General features: G+C 46.7%; 1 protein-coding gene across 1 annotated transcript in view; it reads left to right on the top strand.

Moving 5' to 3' along the window:
* LOC110291855 (TD and POZ domain-containing protein 4-like) overlaps positions 1-678 on the top strand; it is an 11,130-nt gene extending 10,452 nt beyond the window's left edge. The window contains exon 3 of the mRNA XM_021159086.1: positions 9-678. Within this exon, the coding sequence (XP_021014745.1) occupies positions 9-678 (670 nt within the window). The remainder of the gene's footprint in view (positions 1-8) is intronic.
* Positions 679-1,528: the final 850 nt, after the last annotated feature.

Raw genomic sequence — 1,528 nt, 5'->3', positions numbered from 1 at the left:
GTGCTAACACCAGATGACAAATTTACCCTCCTCTGCAAGGTGAGCATACTCCAAGACTCCTTCAGCATCTCTGGACAGAACCCAAGACCTGCAATCAAGGTTCCAAGGTGCACATTGGAAGATAACGTAGGGGAGCTGTGGGAGAATTCCCTCTTCACAGAGGTAGCTGGCCATGAATTCAGGGCTCACAAGGTCATCCTGGCAGCTCGCTCTCCAGTTTTCAGAGCCATGTTTGAACATGAAATGGAGGAGAGACTAACAAACCGTGTTGAGATCCCTGACCTGGATCCCCAAGTCTTCAAGGTGATGATGGGCTTCATCTACACAGGGAAGGTGCTACACCTCCACAGCCACTCCATGGCCTGTGATCTGCTGGCAGCTGCTGACAGGTATGGCCTGGAGGGCTTGATGGTCATGTGTGAGGATGCCCTCTGCAGGAACCTCTCTGTGGAGAATGCTGCACACACTCTCATCGTGGCTGACCTCCACAGCACAGAGCATCTGAAGACTCAGGCCCTGGATTTCATTATAGTTTATGCTTCCGAGGTCTCTAAGACCTCAGGGTGGATGTCAATGAGGGGNTCACATCCCCACTTGGTGGCTGAAGCATTTCACTCTCTGGCTTCTGCACAGCATGTTTTCTGGCCCTCCCTTTCAAACAACTTAAGTGGTCTTTAAGACCGAATCAGCTCTGACCTACACCTGTCTTCCAACACAAACTGGGAAGTATTCTTCCCAGTGACTTCTCGTTAGACAGTGGTATTGCTGGAGCATTCACACTGAATCTGGGGGAGGGCAGCATGGTGGATTTGCAATAGTTCGAAATATGTTGGAATGGTGGTTGGGAAAATGGACAGCATTGGAATCTGGGACAGTCTACCTGGCATGTATTCTGTTGATCTTCTCATTTTTGTCTGATGTCTTGGAATCTGGGATTGAACTTAGGTACTCTCCTGAAGCACAGACCAAAAGGGTTTCTTCAGAGAAATGTGTCCTCATTGGACTAACAGAAAAGATGACCAGGGGCTCAGAGGAAAGGAGAAATCAAACATGAATGTTTATTCTTAAGAGAAGTGAAGGGGAAAGAAGGCTTTGTTTTCTTTAAAACTCAGTTTGGGGTGGGGGTTGGAGGTGGGGGCATCCTTGTGCAGATGGGGGCAGGGAGGAGGTATGGGATGTGGTATGGGGATTGACTGGGGGGTGGATAAAATCTGGAGTTTAAAATAAAATAAAATAAAATAAAATAAAATCAACTCAAAAAAAACCCCACAGATACAAGCAAAATAATAACAACCCCCCCAAAAAAGAAGAGGATACACCCCTTTTTCCTTTCAATCTGTATTTGAAGAAGAATCAAATACCCGCAATGTGGTTGTCGTTGCTCACCTATGTGCTGACCATGTTTTGATAAGCCTGGTAATAGAGTATGTAGGATCACTGAAGGCCAGTGTGAAATTATGCAGATGAGGCTTTAGACAGAGGAAGCAAGCAAGAGCGAGAATATGGTGCAAAGGTGATCTGATGGGCA

Source organism: Mus caroli, chromosome 3, assembly GCF_900094665.2.
Source record: "Mus caroli chromosome 3, CAROLI_EIJ_v1.1, whole genome shotgun sequence".
Lineage (NCBI taxonomy): Eukaryota > Metazoa > Chordata > Mammalia > Rodentia > Muridae > Mus > Mus caroli.
Note: the sequence above shows the minus strand (reverse complement) of the source record. Positions and strands in the feature narration are given on the sequence as shown.